The 22262-nt window shown below is 43.1% G+C and overlaps 1 protein-coding gene across 1 annotated transcript; it reads right to left on the bottom strand.

Moving 5' to 3' along the window:
• Positions 1 to 1569: 1569 nt before the first annotated feature.
• Positions 1570 to 16986, bottom strand: LOC135464118 (neuronal acetylcholine receptor subunit alpha-10-like). Its single transcript, XM_064741610.1, has 8 exons — positions 16513 to 16986; positions 15280 to 15452; positions 10617 to 10661; positions 9056 to 9165; positions 6064 to 6542; positions 5036 to 5122; positions 3816 to 3934; positions 1570 to 2543 (listed from the first exon to the last, which is right to left on the bottom strand). Exons 1-8 carry the CDS (start codon positions 16604 to 16606, stop codon positions 2211 to 2213), a joined length of 1440 nt encoding a protein of 479 aa, XP_064597680.1. The 5' UTR covers positions 16607 to 16986; the 3' UTR covers positions 1570 to 2210.
• Between the last annotated feature and the right edge of the window lie 5276 nt (positions 16987 to 22262).

Here is a 22262-nt window from a genome sequence, read left to right as displayed (position 1 = left end):
TACACCTCTATTGCACCGAAGTGGGACGATTTCCTATCCAGTTGCAAGGATTCCTTACCTCCCAACTCTCGAACCCATAAATATATTACAGCGCAACGAGCAGACTATTGCAGTATATCTACTGTAACGTTGTACTCTGCGATTAGCTGGGAAAGGAACGTTTGGCATCAGTAAACTGATTGAATGATTTGGCTCAAAGTCAAATGTATCGCACCCATATCACACCCATATCGGACCCATATCCGACGTTTGTGTTGTATTCTTAACGGCACAAATTACTCGAGTCTGTATCGGTACAAGGGTGACCACGATGTCCTCTCTCGTCGCCACTGTAACAAAACGGATACTGCTAGTTTCAATTTTGAATTGCAAATCATCCGTGTTATGATTGCATATATGGGTCATGTATATAGCGTACATACATCTGGCAAAAAAGCATTTGTCAGATCCTTTGTTAAATGTGATAATGTAAATCTACGTCACAACTTATTGGTTCAAAAACTAGTGTCAAGGATGAAACGCCTTCCCTCTAAATTTCTAAAATTTTGTAGAGGCCTTATTTCGCTGGTTAGGTGTGTCCATTTGCCAGCTATCATGTTGCTGCTCTGTATAACTGTATAACTACCCATTTCGTTATGTTATCGTCTATGCTTGCACAAACCAGGATTCCGCTGACAGACTGACTGTTCTCGTAGTTAGGATACCGCTGGTGGACTGACATTTCCTTCAGCCGGGATTTCGGTAGTAGGCTGACAGTTCCCTCGGCCAGGATTCAGCTGGTAGGCTGACAGTTCCCTCAGCCAGGCTTGCGCTGGTGGACTGACAGTTCCCTCAGCCAGGATCCAGCTGGTGGACTGACACTTCCCTCAGACGGGATTCAGCTGGTAGGCTGACAGTTCCCTCAGCCAGGCTTCCGCTGGTGGACTGACAGTTCCCTCAGCCAGGTTTCCGCAGGTAGACTGACAGTTCCCTCAGCCAGGATTCAGCTGGTAGACTGACAGTTCCCTCAGCCGGGATTCATCTGGTAGGCTGACAGTTCCCTCAACCAGGCTTCAGCCTGTAGGCTGACAGTTCCCTCAGCTAGGATTCAGCTGGTAGACTCACAGTTCCCTCGGCCAGGATTCAGCTGGTAGGCTGACATTTCCCTCAGCCAGGATTCAGCTGGTAGACTGACAGTTCCCTCAGCCAGGCTTCCGCTGGTGGACTGACAGTTCCCTCAGCCAGGCTTCAGCTGGTAGACTGACAGTTCCTTCAGCCAGGCTTCAGCTGGTAGGCTCACAGTTCCCTCAGCCAGGATTCAGCTGGTAGGCTCACAGTTCCCTCAGCCGGGCTTCAGCTGGTAGGCTGACATTTCCCTCAGCCAGGCTTCCGCTGGAGGACTGACAGTTCCCTCAGACAGGATTCAGATGGTAGACTGACAGTTCCTTCAACCAGGATTCAGCTGGTAGACTGAAAGTTCCCTCAGCCGAGCTTCAGCTGGTAGACTGACAGTTCCCTCAGCCAGGCTTCCGCTGGTGGACTGACAGTTCCCTCAACCAGGATTCCACTGCTGCACTGACGGCTCCCTCAGCCTTGGTTGCGCTGGAGGACTGACAACTCCCTCAAACAGGACTTCTCTGGTGGACTGACAGCTCCCTCAGTCAAGATACCGCTGGTGGACTGACAGTTACCTCAACCAGGATTCCGGTGGTGGACTGACAGCGAGTCTTCTTTACAATTGTATCAAACAACTGTACTACAAAAGCGTGCAATCAAACATTTTAAGAGCTAAATTTGAATTACAATTTTAGGCTGAAGCCCAAGGGCGCTTTGTGAAATAGGTCCCATAATTGAATGCACCATTACATCAGTGCGTGCAGAGGGGTGAAAAAGCTCAAAAACGTGTCCGCGAAACACGCATAACATCGGCGTGCCGAGGCATCAGAACTGAATAGATACAAAGCTATATAAGGTAACATTTCGTTGTAAAGAAATAATGGATTTCCGGATCATAAGTTCACAACCGATGTTGTAACAATCCGAACATATAGATGCATGAGATGTTGTCATGGTAACGAAAAGGTAATGATAATGATCAAATTATTGGTGACCTATGAATTACATTAGAACTTATTTACATTGTGTGCAAATATATACGCCTGGCAACGGTTATGCATCTGAGTAGAAGTTCGTTTGTGTCTATACAAATCCCAACTCCGAAAACCTAGGATCTACAAGAGGAATGCTATCGCTGTTAAAAACAGCAGTACGTAGAATATGATAAACAGCATCCGGTCCAAAACTCGCGCGATCTCGTACCAGTCACGTGACAAACTCTGTATGGAGTCGTCACTGTTCATCCGGCTGGCTATGGCATGTAGGCACTTCCGGATCTCGCGCAGCTCATTATGGGATGGATTCTGAGCTGGCCCGTCCATTTCCGTGGCAGACTCGCCCTCCATGTGAACACCGTCGCCCATGGTGACAAGTGCATCAAACCGGCTTACGGGACTATATGTCTCCACACAGAGTACCCGGCGTAATCCACATCGACCTAAGAAAATCTGACAAAACAATGAACAGGAAAGAATTAAGACCTGCGCGGGAGTAATTTATGCGTTTTCCACTGAGTATCTTTCGGAGGAATACCATAATCACAGCAGAATTCATGGCTAGGCACGTGACGATCAGTTGCCTCTTAACGTCATCATCACAAAAGCACACGGGGGACTCACTATCTTCGCCCTGTGTCATAGTTCGACAGATCACGTACTATTTATTAATTTAATGATGTACTTGCGTCGTAGCGTACTCTATACGGCGGGTATCAGGTTTATTGGCTGGGTACCTGACAAACATCCGAGTTAAAAATAGTCGCTGACTTAGCAAGAGTTGGATTCGATCAAGACACATCACTGGACATTTACTGTAAGTAAATGCTTGATTGATTTATTTGATTCGTGTTTTACGTCGTACTCAAGAATATTTCACTTATATGACGGCGGCCAGCTTTATGGTGTGAAGAAATCGGGTAGAGCCCGGGTGAAACCCACCACCATCCGCTGGTTGCTGGAAGACCTTGCCACGTACTGCCGGAGAGGAAGCCAACATGCGCTGGACTGCTTGATAGTAAACGCTTGATAGTTCCAGCGAGCCAGCGCTCTAATGGCCTAAGCTAGCTCCTAAATCACATAACATTTATCAATGTTGTGACTAATGTGCTGTGACTAACAGTGGTTTACAGATAACCTAATTAATTTAATTTATTTTTTATTTATTTATTTATTTGATTTCACTTTTATGCCGTACCCAAGAATATTTCACTTATGCTACGGCGGTAAGCATTATGGCAGGACGAAACCGGACCGAGCCTGGGTAAAAATCATTACCATCCACAGGCTGCTGGAAGACCTTCCCACGTATGGCTGGAGATGAAGCCAACACGATCTGACTTCAACTCACACTGGTGAGAGGCTTATAGGTCATTGTGCAAGCCAACTAGTCACTTAATCTGATCACAATAATTTTGACTGACATGCTGTGAGTAACAATGGTTTACTAATAACATAGTTTATTTTATTTACTTACTTGATCACACTTTTACGCCGTACTCAATGTCAGATCAACCATGCACTTTATGAAGTGTAAACAGTTTCCTCTGGTTTAAACCCGAGTATCAACATAACATTTGAAGGGGAAAATTCAAATCAAATAAAACGCTTAACTGTTTTTGTTTCAAAAATAAGTTATTGTTAAAAAACGTGCTTCAGCCCAATGCTGCGTTTATATTATTTATGTTATCTGCATGTCAGAAACTAACCTGGTAAAAGACTTACCGATGACAACCAAGCAGGGACCCCCCGCAGTCTTTTGTTCTTCCTGGCAAGATGACAGACGAGCGAAGACGAGAACACGCTGAATGACGTCAGCACCAAGGTGGAGACGTAAAACATCACTGGGGAAAGATGCACAAGAAAATACAAATGTAAGAGATGAAAATAATGATATTCAAACAAACATGACAAAAGAATTTATTCCATTTCGCACACCTGGTCGATTAGAAACACATGCACTAAATGTACGCGGAATAGATCGATTTTGGACATTTATGGCCAATATATCAGTGCGTGCAGCACGATCGTAATTCCAGTAGGGTTCTCCGGCCGCCTAGAAACGGAAGCAAACCTAGTAACTTATCCGGCGTACATATATAGTTTATATAAAATTCCCTTGAGCTTTAAAAACTAAACTTGGATTTTTCGGTGGACAAAGCTCCGTTGAACGCGCATTCCAACGTCTACAAAGCCAGGAAGAAATATTTGTCTTTGAGCAGTGTACTGTGGACATGATGGATGGTCTCCTAGTGTATGCAACAACATTCTCTGTCTAGCTATTTGAATACTCTGTCTAGCTATTTGAATACTCTGTCTAGCTACTTGAATACTCTGTCTAGCTGTTTGAATACTCTGTCTAGCTATTTGAATACTCTGTTTAGCTGTTTGAATACTCTGTCTAGCTGTTTGAATACTCTGTCTAGCTATTTGAATACTCTGTCTAGCTATTTGAATACTCTGTCTAGCTATCTGAATACTCTGTCTAGCTATTTGAGTACTATACTATTAGCTGTGGTTAACCAAGATCACTTAGACTGCTACTGAAATCACTTGCCATAAATGTAATTTATTTATTTATTTGATTGGTGTTTTACGCTGTACTCAAGCATATTTCACTTACACGACGGCGGCCAGCATTATGGTGGGAGGAAGCCGGTCAAAGCCCGGGGGAAACCTACAACCATCGGTAGGTTGCTGACAGACCTTCTCACTTACGACCGGAGAGGAAGCCAGCATGAGCTGGACTTGAACTCACAACGACCGCATTGGTCATAAATGTAAGCACAGAGCACAACTGTTCCATGAGTTAGGAGATTTGCTTCGATCTGCAGTAGGCTGGCGCGCATCATATCGAATTCTTGGTCGTGACCTGAGCGACGTGTTCAGTTTTTCGGTTACTTTCAGGCACAGTAGAATTTCTGTTGCCCAAATCATCCCCTTACCGAGGCGAGGAATGGTGACATGTGCCGGCTGTATGACCGTCTGTAGGTTGATCAGCAGGGTACAGATGGCGAGTAAAATCAGGCTACCTGAAAGAGAAAGAGAGCTAGGTGTGAACATGTAAGTCAGCTTAAAATGTATTACATACAATTTATTCACTAAGTTATTTAGGAATCTGTCTCACTCTTTTTTTCCTTCCTTTCTGATACAATTTAATTCAGATCGTACCCGTACGAATGCTGACATTAAGGGAAGTTAAACTGATGGATTCATTTATGCGTTTGACGCTGGTGGCCAGTTTCCAGGGGAGAACCACTAACCTTTGGCGACATAGTGATGAACCTTTCTATGTGTGACGAATAAATTCGCACATAATGATTGGTGAAGGACAAGTGAAGATAATGAAATGGCGGATGTAGGATTTGAGGCCATATCACTTCTATTTTTAAAAAAATCTCATTATTGTAATAAAGCTCTGAAAACAATGTGAAAACCTAAAAAAATAAATGCGATCTCAAAACCTCACTTTAGAAAATAACATATTTTGTAACTGAAGTAAACAAAATGTAAAAAAAAATATATTTCGTGACAGAGTTCTCTGTTGCTTATCAAGTGAGGTACACATTATGTTTGGCAGGTAATATATACAAATATTGGAAACTCGTGTAATGAGAAATAATCTAAGCGTCAAGTTTGACATTCGTAAAGGGGCGCTCTAAGGCAATAATCCCAAGACCCGAATTCCAAAACAATCGGAAACGACTGTTCCCAAAATAATATGTAAGAAATAATAAATAAATAAATAAATAAATAAATAAATAAATAAATAAATAAATAAAGAGGGGACAGGGAGTAGATAATGCAAGGAAAACAGTGGATATTCTAGGCGTTACCTCCAGTTTGTAGCCTCGTTTTGGTAAGTGTGAATACTGTAATACTGTTCGCCTGCGATCCATGTGTAAAGTTTATCATGCTAGTATATTCACTTTATAGCGTTTTAAAAGCTTGAACTAAGAAATGAAATACTCACCCAGGATGGGTTTCTCTGTGGCATCTGCTGGAAGTAAGAAAACAATAGGATTTAGGATGGCAAGCAAAACAATCGGAGCCACGTAGAGGCTCTGGTAGTATCTGCCGAGTCTGCGCAATCTGATAGTTACTGTCACTTCCGCCCACTTCGGAATATCCTCGCTATACGTGATAATCTCGTGGCGCTGTTTAAATTCTGTCACTTTCCATTCTTTGTTCTCTGCTTTGCCTTCGTCAGTGATGTAAACACCAGCATCGGTTTCTGATGCATTGGGTTTACTCACAAAGGAGAAGCGGACCTCTTGGGCGCTGTAGATCCAGGAACCGAATTTCAGGTAGCACACCTGGCTGTCGAACGGGAACTTTAGAAAGTTTAAGGAGCAGTAACTCTCACTGGTTATCATGGGAACCCACATGACCTTTCCATCATGGCGCACAAGAGCATCCCCACCATAAACGTGTGCATAGGACTGGTCGGCACTACAGTGTGACAGCAAGCAGGAAAGAAAAAAAATAAATGAATAAATTAATAAACGGAAAAACAAACAACAAAACCTGCAAATATGTTAATTTGGAAGCAACATATATACGTTAAAAAAGCGAAATAATTTTATAAAGTTACAGAAAAATAATTATTAAAAAAGGTATTGAATTAAAACAGATGTATTGCCGAGTGCCTTGTCTGATATCAGCGTTGTGGACACAAGAACTAGTGCAGGCTAGGTTAGGATTTCACACATACACATCGGATATTAACTTATCAGACTGTTGCTTAATATCTAGAAAGCGCTAGGACGAACGAGCGCTGGGTTCTTATCCGGCACTGGACAGGGAATTTGTAAATTACCCCGCTGTCACTGCTGGTGGGGCCTTGCTGACATAAGCGGGAGTGCCACGCGGTGTCGTGTTACCAGCCTGACGTTCGTTGATGACAACATATCTTCCTTCAATTCGCTGTGCATGCATTTCTGTACGTCACATTTTGGAAAGGTGGTAAGTGACTTGCCAAACGTGTTGACAGCGGTCATTTGGGTTGCTTTTACGTGAATCAGATAATTAAATTAACAGATGAATATGTATTATAGCTTATTTGCCTTTTGTGACGCACTCGTGTCGTCGTGAGAATAGCGAGGCAGTGTTTCAGGCTGGTCTCAACAACGGAACATTTTTCAATTCATTATATTTTTAATGTTTATAAAACACCTGGGACGAATGTGACATTTGCGGCGAGTAAGTAGTTATGTATATTCGTCTGAAAATAACAATGTTTTATTTCCAGATTTATATTTGCAATCTTTTACGTCTTGGTACAGGGGATATTTTGGCAAATCGTGCTTTTGAATAAGTGAATTTATCTCAATTTCGGCAAGAAATGGCTGTTCAGTTTCTGATAAAGCGAAACTAAGAGAATATCTCGAACATAATTCAGATGTTGTCATCATTCGGCTTCTTAAGCTGGGAGAGTCAGCTTAGTGTGCCTGAACTTTCAATTGTGCGAAATCATACTGTAAAATTATAAGTGCCAAATTCCATGAAAACAGTTTAATGCTAGCACGAATCATAAATCTATACATTCAGCAAGGAGTACGCTCAAACTTAAAACTTGCATGCATAAAATAAGGATATTGTTTAGAACTCCACACAAACAAAAATCACCAGTGAGATAACAGTCATTATGTGAGAACAGCCATTCTATCAGTGGGTTATCGCCCATGAGTCTGACCTCTCTAGTGCCCGAAGTAATCCAAAAGTGTTGGGTCCTAGTAATCAAAACAGGAAAAGCCGACTCCAATTATCGGTTGAAAGATTGGAAATGGAGACAATATAATTGACCATAAATTAGACATCAACCCAGACATGCCGATCTACAAATGTTTTGACTTTATTTCTAGTAATATGAACGCCTCGTTTTTGATAAACATCCAGCATTATGCTCTTCCTTAATGATAAACGAAATGAGTTACTTCTCTTGTTCCTAAACATACACGATATGCGACACATATACCGCAGTAAGCTGTGTGGAATTGGAAAGGGTTTTATATTGAGTGATTGAATGAGTATGCTTCAGCGCCACGTTGGCAATATTTCAGCCATATTGTGGCGAGAACAAGTTTACACCAGCAGTTAAAGGCAGTTAAAAAGAACCAATTTATAATTTACTTATATATTTTGTAATATAGGCCAGTGGCCTTCAAATATTCAATGAAATCATCGTTAGCAGTGTGCAGGTCAGATAAATCGAAAACAGTGTTGACGGTGTAGAACTTTTCCCGAACATGGACAAAGTCTACACAGTGAACTAAGATATGTTGATACCGTACTGAAAATGTCCAATACGGAAACTCGTTAAAACTACTTGATCCCTACGAAATATACCATGTGTATAAGAATTATAGCCAATGGCAGGGTGAATAGCGATCCGTATATTAAGGTTTCATAATAACAGATTAGAAGAAAAAATAGCATTTGAAAACATATATCTATTAAAACAAGAGAAACACAAAAGTATACATTTATTTCTGCTGGAGCTTTGTCTGTGCTATTAACAAATGCTAAACGAGCGTTTTATCTATAATTATAACTCTAATATATTCGTAAATATTGTCATACTCCAGCTTTTTGGATATAAACAACAGAATAACAATGACATAAATTTACTAGACGTGCATCGATTATATATTCAGAGCATATTTACTCTCAAATGTGTCAGACCTACATCATACCAAGTCTTGGTTCCAAAGATTGCAGATATTACATTTATACAACATTCATTTTCAAATATCCTTTCCTTCTTATAGAAAAATCGAAAGAAATTTTGAAGGATGAATGATTATAGCTTAGTTTGGCCACAGTTTGGCATTATTGCCGCCATATCGCGACGAAAATCGTGAAAACCATGTTTACATATGACCATGTAAATATGTTCCACAATTTCTGTGCTTTCGTTCGTTTCACCCTCGTGTATTGGTGGAAAAGTTACTCTTCATACTCACACGTTGAACAAGGAGACGTCCGGCTTCCATATCTGGTCGACCGGGATGCTCATATTCTCTATTCCTCCAAAATGCGACTGATTCCACTTTAGGCGGGGATCGAACCAACCCTTGTCGAAACAACGCAATAAATATTCAAATAAATTGCAGAAAAACTCTAACGATAGTATGCTTCAAATGCAATGTCAATTCACGATTTATTCTAATGTTTTTTTTTAAATGAGAAGAAATTGTTCGGGAATGGTTTTGCTAAGAAGCTACACTAGGTTTGACGGGAATTGATCTGGATCTTGTCAAAGGTTTATCTTGAATAACCGCCGTCGTATAAGTGAAATATTCTTGAGTACAGCGTAAATCACCAATCAAGTAAATGAGACAAATAAATATCTTAAATAAGGTATAAATGCGATGATTTATGTTCCAGATATTTTAATAAAAAATCAGGTCTTTTTGAACGGGAATGTAAACAGAAACTAAATCTATATTCTAATTTGTGACTGTCAATCATTTTGGAGTAATTGTCAATTGACCAACCACAAAGAATCATTCTAACCATCTGAAATATATTTTACACTGACTAAGCTTCAAAGCCTCTGTGTCACAATAAAGTTTACGGAATTCGGCAGTTTAACAAAGTTCATGGGCTGCGGACAAACTGACAACCTACATTTAAGATTTAAGTGCTAAATTTTTTGACTTGAAACTTCTTAGTAAAATATTGGATCAAAATCATTTGACAAGGCCAAATTTACAGCAGGAAGATTTATTTATAAATTACTCCTGTGCCTAATAACTTATAGTTCAGCATTTGATTAGCAACCTGTTTCCAGGCTCCAGGGCCACCGCGTGTACCTAATGACGCTAGTTGATAGGTTATTTATTTTTTTATTATTATTATTTATTTATTTATTTGATTGGTGTTTTACGCTGTAGTCTAGCATATTTCATTTACACGACTGACTGATATGTTTTGGCTATTTGGTTGCTTTGCGGTTAATGCCGTACTCAGGAATTGTTCAGTTATTTGATGACAGCCTGGTTGATCGGTGGAGAAAACCGGAGTACCGGAGTAAACCCCCGACCTTCGGCAGGTACCTAACAAACTTCGACTGAAAGCCCCATCTGAAGCCGCGAGAAATGGATTCGAACAAGAGACCTCATTGGTCATGTTCCTGATAGAGTGAGTGAGTGCTTAGAGTTTAACGTCGTACTTAACAATTTTTCTGTCATATGACGACGAAGGAGTCCTCAGAGTGCATGCACGTGTAGTGTGCCCCTCAGTTGCAGGACGGATTTCCACCTGCTTCACTGAGACGACTTACACAAGGCCAGTGAGTCGCCCCACTCCAGCCATTATACTGGTACGGGTCGATCAGTGGTTGCACTATCTACTTAGTCCTAGACACCCAAGCGAGAAATCTACAATCTACAAGGTCCCAAGTGTGAGCCGACCCAAGACTGACACTGGATCTACCGCACCCTGATGCGGATGCTCTACCAACTGAGCCATCTGGGCCAGCTTCCTGACAGAGAAAAGATTTTGGTTTACGTCCTAGCTTACCTTATAAAGGATGTATGACATCGATATGGTGTGGGCGATCTCGTTCTGAAAAGAAAACGCCAATACAATGCTAAAAGGGGGTTTAATGACATAAAACCACAGAGTGTCCCGCAGAAAGACGAAAATGTGCAATGCACCTGTAAATTACCACACCCCTGTCAGCTAAGCCGTCATTTAATGTTTTTGGCTGTAATTTTATGTTTTGGCTGTAATTATCTGCAAAAATTCAACACCGTTCGTAATGTTAGTTGGGTTTAAGAGAAGACGAAGTATTACCGTTTCGCTGTCATGAAAATCTGTCCCACTTACCTGAGCAGTGACGTATTTCAAGAGCCCTACCACCCCCCACCCCCACCCATGTTGTCGTTACTGTCTAACACATATAGTATAAATTCCTCGCTGTGCATGTGTGCGTTTCAAATATTTCTCGAAATAGAATACATTCGATTTGCACGCCGCTAGACACAATGATAGAATTTCAGCACACCAATTTAAAGCATATGCAGCTGGGTTTCTTTAGTGTGAGGTTTTAAAGGTAAAGAAAACACTGTGAAGCATATGTGAGATGAATGACCGTTTAACACTGTGCATAAAAACAGTTTGATTTATTTTATTTTTACAATTTTTTATCCTAGTAGAATGCATATGAAAATTTCTATTGCACTTTGGGCTTTTCTGACAATAATGAGACCAGTTACGTAACATCAGGATTTTGCCATATATCCGGACATAGACTGCTACATTTTATCATTAAATTGTTTATACATAGAGACGTATAATTGCATTCGCCAAACAGATCCAGAAACGAGCGATTTCGAGCAAGAAGATAAGGCTGTCACATCACTGTTGCCCTCTGGTGACAACAGTCCGCCATAAAATCTGACGTTTCAAAAGCCATATTACTCCCTTGGAAAGCTTCTAATAGAAATAAATCGAACTATGTTCTTGGAAACCGTTAAATGGCCGTTTATCTCATATACATTCCATTATAGCAGTTTCCTGTAAAAGTGATAAAATTGCTATGACATTACTGTCAGCGTTAAGCCTGACGAGAGAGAGTGCGGTTCTGTTGTGGGTGTGCGTTAAGCCTGAGGAGAGAGAGTGCGGTTCTGCTGTGGGTGTGCGTTAAGCCTGAGGAGAGAGAGTGCGGTTCTGCTGTGGGTGTACGTTAGGCCTGAGGAGAGAGAGTGCGGTTCTGCTGTGGGTGTACGTTAAGCCTAAGGAGAGAGAGTGCGGTTCTGTTGTGGGTGTACGTTAAGCCTGAGGAGAGAGAGTGCGGTTCTGTTGTGGGTGTCCGTTAAGCCTGAGGAGAGAGAGTGCGGTTCTGCTGTGGGTGTACGTTAAGCCTGAGGAAAGAGAGTGCGGTTCTGTTGTGGGTGTGCGTTAAGCCTGAGGAGAGAGAGTGCGGTTCTGTTGTGGGTGTACGTTAAGCCTGAGCAGAGAGAGTGCGGTTCTGTTGTGGGTGTAAGTTAAGCCTGAGGAGAGAGAGTGCGGTTCTGCTGTGGGTGTGCGTTAGGCCTGAGGAGAGAGAGTGCGGTTCTGCTGTGGGTGTGCGTTAGGCCTGAGGAGAGAGAGTGCGGTTCTGCTGTGGGTGTGCGTTAAGCCTGAGGAGAGAGAGTGCGGTTCTGCTGTGGGTGTGCGTTAAGCCTGAGGAGAGAGAGTGCGGTTCTGCTGTGGGTGTGCGTTAGGCCTGAGGAGAGAGAGTGCGGTTCTGCTGTGGGTGTGCGTTAAGCCTGAGGAGAGAGAGTGCGGTTCTGCTGTGGGTGTACGTTAAGCCTGAGGAGAGAGAGTGCGGTTCTGCTGTGGGTGTGCGTTAGGCCTGAGGAGAGAGAGTGCGGTTCTGCTGTGGGTGTGCGTTAAGCCTGAGGAGAGAGAGTGCGGTTCTGCTGTGGGTGTGCGTTAAACATGAGGAGAGAGAGTGCGGTTCTGCTGTGGGTGTACGTTAAGCCTGAGGAGAGAGAGTGCGGTACTGTTTTGGGTGTACGTTAAGCCTGAGGAGAGAGAGTGCGGTTCTGCTGTGGGTGTACGTTAAGCCTGAGGAGAGAGAGTGCGGTTCTGTTGTGGGTGTGCGTTAAGCCTGAGGAGAGTGCGGTTCTGCTGTGGGTGTACGTTAGGCCTGAGGAGAGAGAGTGCGGTTCTGCTGTGTGTGTACGTTAAGCCTGAGGAGAGAGAGTGCGGTTCTGCTGTGGGTGTACGTTAAGCCTGAGGAGAGAGAGTGCGGTTCTACTGTGGGTGTGCGTTAGGCCTGAGGAGAGAGAGTGCGGTTCTGCTGTGGGTGTGCGTTAAGCCTGAGGAGAGAGAGTGCGGTTCTGCTGTGGGTGTCCGTTAAGCCTGAGGAGAGAGAGTGCGGTTCTGCTGTGGGTGTACGTTAAGCCTGAGGAGAGAGAGTGCGGTTCTGTTGTGGGTGTACGTTAAGCCTGAGGAGAGAGAGTGCGGTTCTGCTGTGGGTGTCGGTTAAGCCTGAGGAGAGAGAGTGCGGTTCTGTTGTGGGTGTGCGTTAAGCCTGAGGAGAGAGAGTGCGGTTCTGTTGTGGGTGTAAGTTAAGCCTGAGGAGAGAGAGTGCGGTTCTGCTGTGGGTGTGCGTTAGGCCTGAGGAGAGAGAGTGCGGTTCTGCTGTGGGTGTGCGTTAAGCCTGAGGAAAGAGAGTGCGGTTCTGCTGTGGGTGTACGTTAAGCCTGAGGAGAGAGAGTGCGGTTCTGCTGTGGGTGTGCGTTAAGCCTGAGGAGAGTGCGGTTCTGCTGTGGGTGTGCGTTAAGCCTGAGGAGAGTGCGGTTCTGTTGTGGGTGTGCGTTAAGCCTGAAAACAATGCGGTTCTGCTGTGGGTATACGCTAAGCCTGAGGAGAGTGCGGTTCTGCTGTGGGTGTGCGTTAAGCCTGAGGAGAGTGCGGTTCTGTTGTGGGTGTGCGTTAAACCTGAAAACAATGCAGTTCTGCTGTGGGTATACGCTAAGTCTGAGGAGACTGCGGTTCTGCTGTGGGTGTGCGTTAAGTCTGAGGAGAGTGCGGTTCTGTTGTGGGTGTGCGTTAAGCCAGAAAACAATGCAGTTCTGCTATGGGTATACGCTAAGCCTGAGGAGAGTGCGGTTGTGCTGTGGGTGTGCGTTAAGCCTGAGGAGAGAGCCATTCTGCTGTGGATATACGTTAAGTCTTAGGAGAGAGCGGTTCTGCTGTGGGTGTGCGTTAAGCCTGAGGGGATTTTGATTCTGTTGTGGTTGTGCGTTTAAGCCTGAGGAGAGTGCGGTTCTGCTGTGGGTGTGCGTTAAGCCTAAAAAAATGCGGTTCTGCTGCGGGTATACGTTAAGTCTGAGGAGAGTGCGGTTCTGTTGTGGGTGTGCGTTAAGCCTGAAAACAATGCAGTTCTGCTGTGGGTATACGCTAAGTCTGCGGAGAGTGCGGTTCTGTTGTGGGTGTGCGTTAAGCCTGAAAACAATGCAGTTCTGCTGTGGGTATACGCTAAGTCTGCGGAGAGTGCGGTTCTGTTGTGGGTGTGCGTTAAGCCTGAAAACAATGCAGTTCTGCTGTGGGTATACGCCAAGCGTTAAGCCTGAGGAGAGTGCGATTCTGTTGTGGGTGTGCGTTAAGCTGAAAACAATGCAGTTCTGCTGTGGGTATACGCTAAGTCTGCGGAGAGTGCGGTTCTGTTGTGGGTGTTGTGCGTTAAGCCTGAAAACAATGCAGTTCTGCTGTGGGTATACGCTAAGCCTGAGGAGAGCGCGGTTGTGCTGTGGGTGTGCGTTAAGCCTGAGGAGAGAGCCATTCTGCTGTGGATATACGTTAAGTCTTAGGAGAGAGCGGTTCTGCTGTGGGATGTGCGTTAAGCCTGAGGGGATTTTGATTCTGTTGTGGTTGTGCGTTAAGCCTGAGGAGGAGTGCGGTTCTGCTGTGGGTGTGCGTTAAGCCTAAAAAGAATGCGGTTCTGTTGTGGGTATACGTTAAGTCTGAGGAGAGTGCAGTTCTGCTGTGGGTGTGCGTTAAGTCTGAGGAGAGTGCGGTTCTGTTGTGGGTGTACGTTAAGCCTGAGGAGAGAGCGGTTCTGTTGTGGGTGTGCGTTAAGAGTTTGGTTTTGTTGTGGGTGTGCGTTAAGCCTGAGAGGAGTTCGGTTCCGTTGTGGGGTGTGCGTTAAGCCTGAAGAGAGAGCCATTCTGCTGTGGGTGTGCGTTAAGCCTGAGGAGAGTGCGGTTCTGCTGTGGGTGTGCGTTAAGCCTGTGGAGAGAGCGATTCTGCTGTGTGGGTCAAGCTTCTACTGTGGGTGTAAGTGAGGAGAGGTGTACCTGGCGTAGGGCGGTGGTTTCCCCACGCCCCCCCCCCCCCCCACTATATACCTAACCTCCGTTAATACATACATAAGAAAACCATAATGAAGACCATAACAACGCAAAATAGAAATAGCGGGACTATTTTCTTTCTTACTGAATTCCAAGCAAAATGAAACTAGACTTGCTTTTTCACTCTTCTAGTCTATATTTATTGAAGGCTTCATTCTCGAGAACGTTCATCGGATTTCATGCGTAATTCATGTAAAAATTAAAGTGATTAACACTAATCACTTTAAAGACAGTTCACCTTTAAATCAAGATTTTGAATCCAACTTTATGTTAAATAGTTGTAATCGACATAACGATCGTTGACACCAGATCGTATGGATGCAGGGCTATACCCTTACCAAGTCGGCCATCTTGACCAGGGTGATCTCAAAGTCGATGTTCATTGGCTGGGCATGGTTCACTGCAGGCCGAACATCTTTTTGGTAATTGTTGAACAGAAGTTCTCTGATCAGACCATAATTGATGTAGTCAGGCACCGGTTGGGCGTCTGCGCTTGCCGGCGTCGTGGTAGCTGACAACAAACTCAAATCTTAATCCTTAAGCTTTACTCTCTATGCCTTAAAGTTATTTCGATAAATTGTAATTCTACATAAACCCTGATTCTACTGGTGGACTGAGCATCCTCGAGGCATGTTCCCTTTACATTGTGTAAATGTTATTGTTTGTTACATGTGATGACAACACATTACTCTGAGTAATTCTTAACCATTGACGGCTATTGAATTGCAATTAATATCAATGCATTTCACCAAATTCTGCTAGGGCCACGGCGCTAACGGATGTGTAATGCCCTGTACCTGAAGGCATTTACACGGACACCTAGAATAAAACCCCTACTTTGTAGAAATAACGTCATCTATTCAGCTATTAATCAGAAAACGTAGTATTTTGTCAATTTAACAGATTACTTTTTCGAGTGAACCCCTGGGTATACCATAACAAAAGGACTTTTTTTATATCATCTCTGTTTTTTTTTTCAAGTTAATTTTACATCAACATCATACTGTTACATGAATATTTCACTTATACGACGGCGACAAGCATTACGGTGGGAGGAAACCGGGCTCTTTAACTAAGAGCACACATGACATGATAATACAAAAACAGAGGCGTAACTCAGGTGCATATAACGACATAACCAGTGCTGGATGCAGATATGTAAGAAGGGTCACACACCCGGTAGTTAAGGTATAAGATTATAAAACTAGTTTGTAGCTGTCTACATCGAGAAGCCTCCCCCCCCCTCCCTCCCCCAAACCAAATAATGTCACTTTAATCCAGTGTACACTGACTTTAGGCCTTGATTGGAACGAGGGACTGGTTAAATACATATAATTAAGAGACTGCAGCATGGAAAATGAAATCAAACGTATTGATGTTTAGAGCAATTTATTACACGTCACTGGTCTAGAATTACTTAGAATGCTGTGTTGTCGTTACATTTAGTAATACAGATGGATATGCAAACCTGTCATACAAAGACAGACAACTCTGGATGACGCAGGCGTATGCTGAGATTCAAGCTGCCAGATAGGAACATTTACCTGTATTTACCTGAGTGATCAACTTACCGTCATCGTGACCTAGTACCGGTAGAATAACTAGACCACATAACAAGGCTGTACAACTGAGCATCCTCCAAGTCAGTGCGCAGTTAATCGCCATGAGTACAGTACCGCGATACACGTACCACACATATACGACTATATATGTCACAGGTATGAAGTATGACAGATGATAGCGTGACTGTGGACGGTGTTGTGTCACTGTAGATTGCGTATAGGCTCACTCCGTATTAAGTAACTCTACGTTATACGCACAACGCGACTGGGGGTGAAATCGTACACATATATACACATATATACACCTCCTCACGGACGTCTTATCTCATTGTACCAGGATACACTGGCATCAGCTCATTAGAGAAGCGAGCAGAGTCCTCGTCCTCGTTTTGATAATCACAAGTTGTCCCACGTGCATGTGGAGGAAGGATAGGCGTAACACAAACTTCCTGATAGCTCCTACATAAACAGAGTTAGTACAATTCGTAGTCCACCTGCTTACAAACTATGCTGAATGAACAATGGCCACTGAGCAGCGACGCAGTACACTACAAAAACTATGTCAGGCTCTGTTGGTTTTAGACTGTCACGCTACCCTACTCAGTTCACGCTGCTCTTACCGGTGGTGTTGTAAAACTGCCTTAACAAGGCCTGCGCGTCCCTGACTGCTTCTCGGCTCCACAAAGGCTTACCTGTGTCTGTTACTTCGTCATTTCTTACAACAACTCTCGTCTTTCACACACGAGATGCGTGTTCAAACCCGGCCCATGGACAAGAAATTACTCCCGCTCGGACTATTAGTGGAATCTCTGTGACAATGGGCGGTCCAGTGCCTTTTCCAACGAAAATGACACAGATTACCTTCTGATTTGTTTGCGTATTTATGAATGTGCTATCACAAACTCACTGCTTATTTGTAACGAAAATGGCCTGAAATATAGTTTGTTATGCTTGGTTGTTTAGTACCAGAAGATAGCGTCATGTGTCTTCAAGTTTGAAGTGATTCTTACATCAACTGTCCACACCATTATATTTTTCTATTCGGATTGGGAGAGGGGAGGGGAGGTGTTGGGGGAGTGTGCATATTAAAGAGATCTGTGTCTTACTTGCATTCATTAAAATTAACTTCACTGCTGTGGTTTTACTCTCTATGCTGTAGTCTTTTATGTATATTCCTGTATTTACATATGGTGCTTAGTTTTTTATATTTTTAATGACCGTTACTGTTTTCACCCGCAATGTAATAGTCCCATTACTTGGAAATTCCTGGTTTATGTATTCCCCATGAATAGTAAGGTAGTATTCTGGTGGTGAACTAAACAGACCTGGCCCCTTTCAGTTTTCGACTGAGCTATGTCCTGAATGTCACGGTTGACTGATTATCTCAGGGATCTTTTTCTTGGAGTTTTTTTTTTTTTTTTTTTTCGTCTACTTGAAAAAAGTCTAACCCGATCTATTTTTGGGCTAGTTTTTCTCTTTAAAAAAAAGAACAAGCTCTGACTGCAAAAGCGGAAAAAATAACCACGCACAGTTAAATATATTAGAAAAGCGCAGTGTCCCTCTTACTGTTCCGTACGGAATAGCTGATGATGTTGTTTCGGACCATTACGAAGAGCATCCGCTTCGGGACCGGTAGATCCAGGATCAATCCTTGATCGAGTCACACCTCTAAGACTTTAAAAGAGGAAGTTGTAACTTCCTCGCTTGGCGTTCAGCATGAAGGGGATAGTGCAACGACTGGTTGACCCGTATCAGTATAATGGCTCGGGCGGGGCGGCTTACTTGCCTTCGGTAAGTCGTCTCAGTGAAACAGCACTAAATAAAAGATTTATTTTTTTTTTGATTGGTGTTTTACGCCGTACTCAAGAATATTTCACTTATACGACGGCGGCCAGCATTATGGTGGGTGGAAACCGGGCAGAGCCCGGGGGAAACCCACGACCATCCGCAGGTTGCTGGCAGACCTTCCCACTTACGGCCAGAGAGGAAGCCAGCATGAGCTGGACTTGAACTCACAGCGACCGCATTGGTGAGAGGCTCCTGGGTCATTACGCTGCGTTAGCGCGCTAACCGACTGAGCCACGGAGGCCCCCTAAATAAAAGAGCGGTGGAAATCCGCCCTGCAACAAGGAGGCACATTAAACGCACATGCACCCTAATGATTCCTTCGTCGTCATATGACTGAAAAATTGTTGAGCACGACGTTAAACCCCAAATACTCACGCACTCACTCGGACCATTACGTTATATTTGCTATTAGTATGTCATTCTAGCGACATCTGTTCTTAAACAACATAATAGTATGTTCAGTTTAACCGCTTAGTTTTCGGAGTGTATGTGTATAATATATCTGTACGTACGAAGTGCTACTGTATATCAGCAAAGCCTAATCGGAGTAGACATTCCACTTTTTCATGTTTACGGATATATCGGCAACAATCATCACTTAGTCCTCAAGTTAGATAATGTTGGGTTATGAAACACACTAATTTATATTTCTGGAAATGTGACACATTGGAGATTCTATAATAGGCACACTTATGTCCGTTTATTTAATAACCAACACTGAACATCGGCTTTACCTAAGAAAACATGAGTAAAAGCTCATCAATAAATCTTCATCCACTGATACTAGGTAGAAAGTTTCCTTGGTTACCTGACAGTTTTCATTTTTCAAGATGTTTACATGGTTCAATTTTTTGAATTACTTGCATGCTCTTGACACGATTTTAATGCCAGATATCGAAATCTTTCCAGTTATTTTGGGGCATCTGTTCGGCAATTGTATATAGTTCATTATTAAATATTCTACATTATAAATTTTACAACACATTGTGGTTTTCCATTTTTAGCAGAAGTTTAATTATTTTTTATACACGTCTGTATAATTTTATTTATTTTGGGAGTTCTTTTCATAATATTGAAGACCATTCACTATCTCTGCATTTGTACAAATACGAAAACAGTTCGTAGGCTTTACGACAACAGGGACATTTTCAATGCTGATATTGTAAATTGCCCTTACTTGGCCAGCAATATACCGAAGGGTCCTGCATATGGCGTGTAAATATCCCGACCTGTAGCATTTGTTAGATCTGGTGTGTTATATGGCGATTTCAATCAACGTCAGAAGTTACTACTGCAAAAACTAGTGTGTCAAGTTATCAAACACCTTAACTCTAAGTTTCTTAAATTTTACAATGAATAAAATTCTCCTGTACTCACGACAAATACTTGTGTTGAAAGCTAACACAGCAACCTGTGTTATTTTATTAAACACATGAATGTGTTACCCCAACAAGATCATGTGTTAAATAAATCTGAAGTACACATGTTTGTGTCACAATGTAATAAAACACAAACAAGACCTTGTGTTTAACATACGATTTAGTTGTTCAAATTTGACACAAGACTTTTGTTGGAAAGACCCCAAATTTGTGTTCATAAACACAACTGTTTTATGTGAGAGTAAATATGGACAGGGCGTCCAGAGGAGATGGAAACAACGTGAAATGGTCAATGTCACGGTCATATCGGGGGTAATGACTGTCTCGCGATGTTGCTAAGCGATTGCCCTAAGGTGAGAACGTGTTATCGCTGCGTAACATCACTGCATTGCTGTATAACTTCGCTTCATAGGGATCTTACTGTTGATGTAAATGCTTAAAATAACAGCTTGTACATCCCCAGACATCATAGCTTAAACGAAATACGATAAATAAAAAATGCAGTCATGTTAATAGGTATAAAACAGAAAATTCTTAGCTTGTATATAAACACCTTTAAGGTGAGTGGTAATTTATGTATCACAACCTATTTTGAAGATAAGCAATCAGTTTATATGAAGAGCTGGAATGAATCCTTAACTGAAGTTACATGATTAGTGCCCAGATTTATTAATTATCGATAATCAACTTCCCCGGTATATACTGTTAAATTGACGTGTAAATTGAGGGCATTGAAAAAGGGTATATTAATCTGAGTAATATGGCACTTAAAGTCACTATATAATGAGCCTGGTTTTATACATTTTTTCCGTCAACACTCGGTAGTCTCCACCGACTTACGTCTTAAGTTCACCCAACGAGCTGTCAAAGCTTCGCCATTTAGTTCAGTGTAAAAAAAAGCCACAAGAGAGACAACATGCACGAAAATGGTAGTTGTTCTGCGTATGGTTGTAAAAATACGTCCTTGAAGAACCCTGGCGTTCGTTTTGTTCAAGTTTCCAGGCGATTTGACCCTCAGGAAGGAGTGGATTTACAGCACAAGACAAGGATTACGTACCCACCTTAAATAGCCATATGTGCTCTCAGCATTTAACAGCTGGAAGCTACGACACGAATACAGCTGAACTCCCAAGATTTCCACAACGGCACCTGCACACAGTACTTATAAAATACTGTTAAGGCCTACCCGTGCGTATCGTCCGTGTGGTTGGAAATGTCTGGACCAAGGTCAAATGTAACGTCTGTAACTCACAATCTGAAGTTTGGCCAGAGATGTCAGTGTCATAAATCGGAACTTCAGCATCGCCCATTATGGGTTCAAATTGATACGGCAGTATATTTGCTTCTGTGTATCTAGAATCCATCCCGAAAACGACATCGTTTTGATACGAATTCCCAGGTTATACAGACCAGCTCGACTTGGTTTGGTCATTTATGATGTCACTCGTTGAGCCGAATCGGGCGTCCGGCTGGAGAACGGCTGGGGCAGTAAATTTATTGTTTTTTTAGCATTTGTAGTCATTATTAAGTTTCTCAGAACCCCTCTAGGTAAGATACAGTGTAAACAGGTAATAATCTTTTCAATTAAGACCAGTAGCTAAATCTGCGCACTTATCTGTAGCAAGTGACCATATTTCAGAGGTTACGGGTGCTCATTGGCCAACTGTCATTAGTGCTGCCGCTGCTCTAGTTTCACACTTTATACTCTAGTATTTTATTCTCGCATAAACTTGAACTAAGCTTCCCCGAGGTTTGGTCCCTGTTGGTAGACTAAGCTTTCCAGAGGCCTGGCTCCTGTTGGTGGACTAAGCTTTCCAGAGGCCTAGCCCCTGTTGGTGGACTAAGCTTTCCAGAGGCCTTGCCCTGCTGGTGGATTTAGCTTTCCAGAGGCCTGGTCCCTGTTGGTGGACTATGCTTTCCAGAGGCCTGGTTCCTGCTGGTGGACTAAGCTTTCCTGAAGTGTGTGGTGAGAGGCGCATGAGCGTGACGTCACACGTCACGTGAGGTGCGCCAACGGACCAATTAGCGCAACGCCTTCAGCTCTGTCGCGCCAAAACTGACCCATGGGTAAGCTCCATTTCGCCCAAACGGACCAAGGGGTGACCTCCATTTCGTGCCAAAACTGATATCACGCGCGAGAGCAGCTCCATTATGCGCCAAAACTGATGTTACGCGCGAGAGCAGTTCCTTCAGCTTCATTTCGTGCCAAAACTGACCCATGGGTGAGCTCCATTTCGTTCGCGCCAAAACTGGCCAATGGGTAGCACTCCATTCGCGCTACGCGCGAGAGCAGCTCCTTCGGCTCCATTTTGCGCCAAAACTGACCCATTGGTGAGCTCCATTTCGCGCCAAAACGTCGGCTTTTAAAGTTGGGTTGAGCTGCTCCTTCAGCTTCATTTCGCGCCAACTGACCAATGTGTGAGTTCCATTTCCCGCCTAAGTATAGAGAAAAGAGAAATGTCAACATTAGATCTAACATAAGAAAATATCATCTCGGCGCTATTTATGTTAAAAAAATGGTCAAAACGGGAG

This window comes from Liolophura sinensis, chromosome 3 (genome assembly GCF_032854445.1).
Source record: "Liolophura sinensis isolate JHLJ2023 chromosome 3, CUHK_Ljap_v2, whole genome shotgun sequence".
NCBI classification, from domain to species: Eukaryota; Metazoa; Mollusca; class Polyplacophora; order Chitonida; family Chitonidae; genus Liolophura; species Liolophura sinensis.
Note: the sequence above shows the minus strand (reverse complement) of the source record. Positions and strands in the feature narration are given on the sequence as shown.